The sequence below is a fragment of the Protobothrops mucrosquamatus genome, unplaced genomic scaffold, assembly GCF_001527695.2.
Source record: "Protobothrops mucrosquamatus isolate PMUCROS unplaced genomic scaffold, P.Mucros_1.0 scaffold6735, whole genome shotgun sequence".
NCBI classification, from domain to species: Eukaryota; Metazoa; Chordata; class Lepidosauria; order Squamata; family Viperidae; genus Protobothrops; species Protobothrops mucrosquamatus.
This window is the reverse complement of record NW_015392551.1, coordinates 1,021-2,965: the sequence shown is the minus strand read 5'-3', so window position 1 is coordinate 2,965 and position 1,945 is coordinate 1,021. Positions and strand designations below refer to the sequence as shown.

General features: G+C 48.8%; 1 protein-coding gene across 1 annotated transcript; it reads left to right on the top strand.

Moving 5' to 3' along the window:
- Positions 1-266: 266 nt before the first annotated feature.
- On the top strand, positions 267-1,635 carry LOC107300350 (kunitz-type serine protease inhibitor 4-like; the record flags this gene model as incomplete). Its single annotated transcript, XM_015829684.1, has 2 exons — positions 267-360; positions 1,474-1,635. Coding segments are annotated over exons 1-2 (256 nt in total), but the record flags the coding sequence as incomplete, so codon positions are not given.
- Between the last annotated feature and the right edge of the window lie 310 nt (positions 1,636-1,945).

The following is a 1,945-nucleotide window of genomic DNA, read 5'->3' as shown; positions in this document are numbered from 1 at the left end:
TTTCAACCCTGAGCTACGAATCTGTATGTCAAGCTGCCCAGAACCAGTTTGGAGACAAGTGACTTAAACATTTAAAAAAATCATGATTGTAGAATTGACCTCAGCCTCTCCTTGGTGAGGGGCTGTTCAACCATCTTGTGAAAGAGAAAGGAATGTGTATTGTCACTGCATTAAGTCATCCTACTTCCTGGATCTGCAGGGGTGAAATTCCCAGTGGGGAGAATAAATAGACCGAGCAGCCCAGGTGTGGGGCAGACGGCATCATCATGTCTTCTGGAGGTCTTCTTCTCCTACTGGGACTCCTCACCCTCTGGGCAGAGCTGACCCCCATCTCTGGAGAGAAACCCCGTCCCCGGCCAAGTGAGATCTTCCAGAATGATCTTGAAACCCTTTGCAGGAAGGGGTTGACGTGGTCAAAGGGCAGAGTTCTCCCCAGGGAGGGAAAACCAAGAGCCCCGGTCTAGAACCTCTGGCTTGGTGGAAAAGTTCTTGAGATGGTAGTTGGGTATCAGCTGAAGAGGAAACAGAAATGGGAGGGGGCCCCAAGAAAGAGAAATGCAATTTTGGAGGAAGGCTCTCCTATACTTAATGCAGATTAATACAGAATAACATTAGTAGTTCAGGGTTGACACAAGGGGTCCTCAGTGCTCTCTGAGCTTGGTTCTTTTCTTGTGAACTTTTCATGATCCAAACTAGGTAACATCATCAGGGTTCATGAGGAGGTTCCCTTTTTTCAGTGATAAAATGTCTTCAAAAAAAACTACCCAACATCCAAGCTCAGAAAGCACCAAAGGCCCCAACAGGATCCATCATTCAGCCGTCTAGTCCAGGGGTAGTCAACCTTGGCTCTTTTATGACTCGTGGACTTCAACTCCCAGAATTCCTGAGCCAGCATGGGGGAACTATGGCCCCTCATGACTCGTGGACTTCAACTCCCAGAATTCCTGAGCCAGCATGGGGGAACTATGGCCCCTCATGACTCGTGGACTTCAACTCCCAGAATTCCTGAGCCAGCATGGGGGAACTATGGCCCCCTCATGACTCGTGGACTTCAATTCCCAGAATTCCTGAGCCAGCATGAGGGAACTATGGCCCCTCATGACTGGTGGACTTCAACTCCCAGAATTCCTCAGCCAGCATGGGGGAACTATGGCCCCCTCATGACTCGTGGACTTCAACTCCCAGAATTCCTGAGCCAGCATGGCTCAGCTTGGAAACTCTCCCTTTCCCCTCAGCATGGCTGGCTCAGGAATTCTGGGAGTTGAAGTCCACCAGTCATAAAAGGGCCAAGTTTGCCTACCCCTGGACTAGTCTGACCCCCCCCCCCCAGAGCAGGAAACCAAATTAATACATCTTAGGTGCCTCTGGACTGTTCGCAGACTGAGCATGCTAAGAGGGCACCAGGTTGGGGAAGTGAGTTAAAGACTTTTGAGCCAGCCAATCGAATAACATCCCTCCTTCAATTTGTCACAGAGTTTTGTTATCTTCCTGTTGTAACCGGACCATGTCATGCCAGAATTCCTCGCACCCACTACAACCCGGCTTTGAACCGATGTCAACAGTTTATTTACGGTGGATGCAAGGGGAATGAAAACAATTTTAAGGACCTCAATCAATGTCGCTACACTTGTGTTGGTAAGTGGGAAAGGAGCTGCGGACGAACTCTTCCGATACAAGAGAATATTCGCGATTCGGGATTGAACTGTGGGCTCCTGAGCGCTTTCTAAGCTCGGCTGTTTCACACAATCGCAGAATCAGAGTTGGAAGAGACCTTGAAGGTCATCTACTCCAACCCTCTGCTGTCCTGTAAACGTTTCGTGACCCAAATAGGTAACATCTTCAGGGCTAGGAGGGAATAAGATTTGCCCATTATTTATAACTCATCAAGGAGAGAAGCAACCTGGAACTAAGGAGAAACTTCCTGACAGTGAGAACAATTAACCAG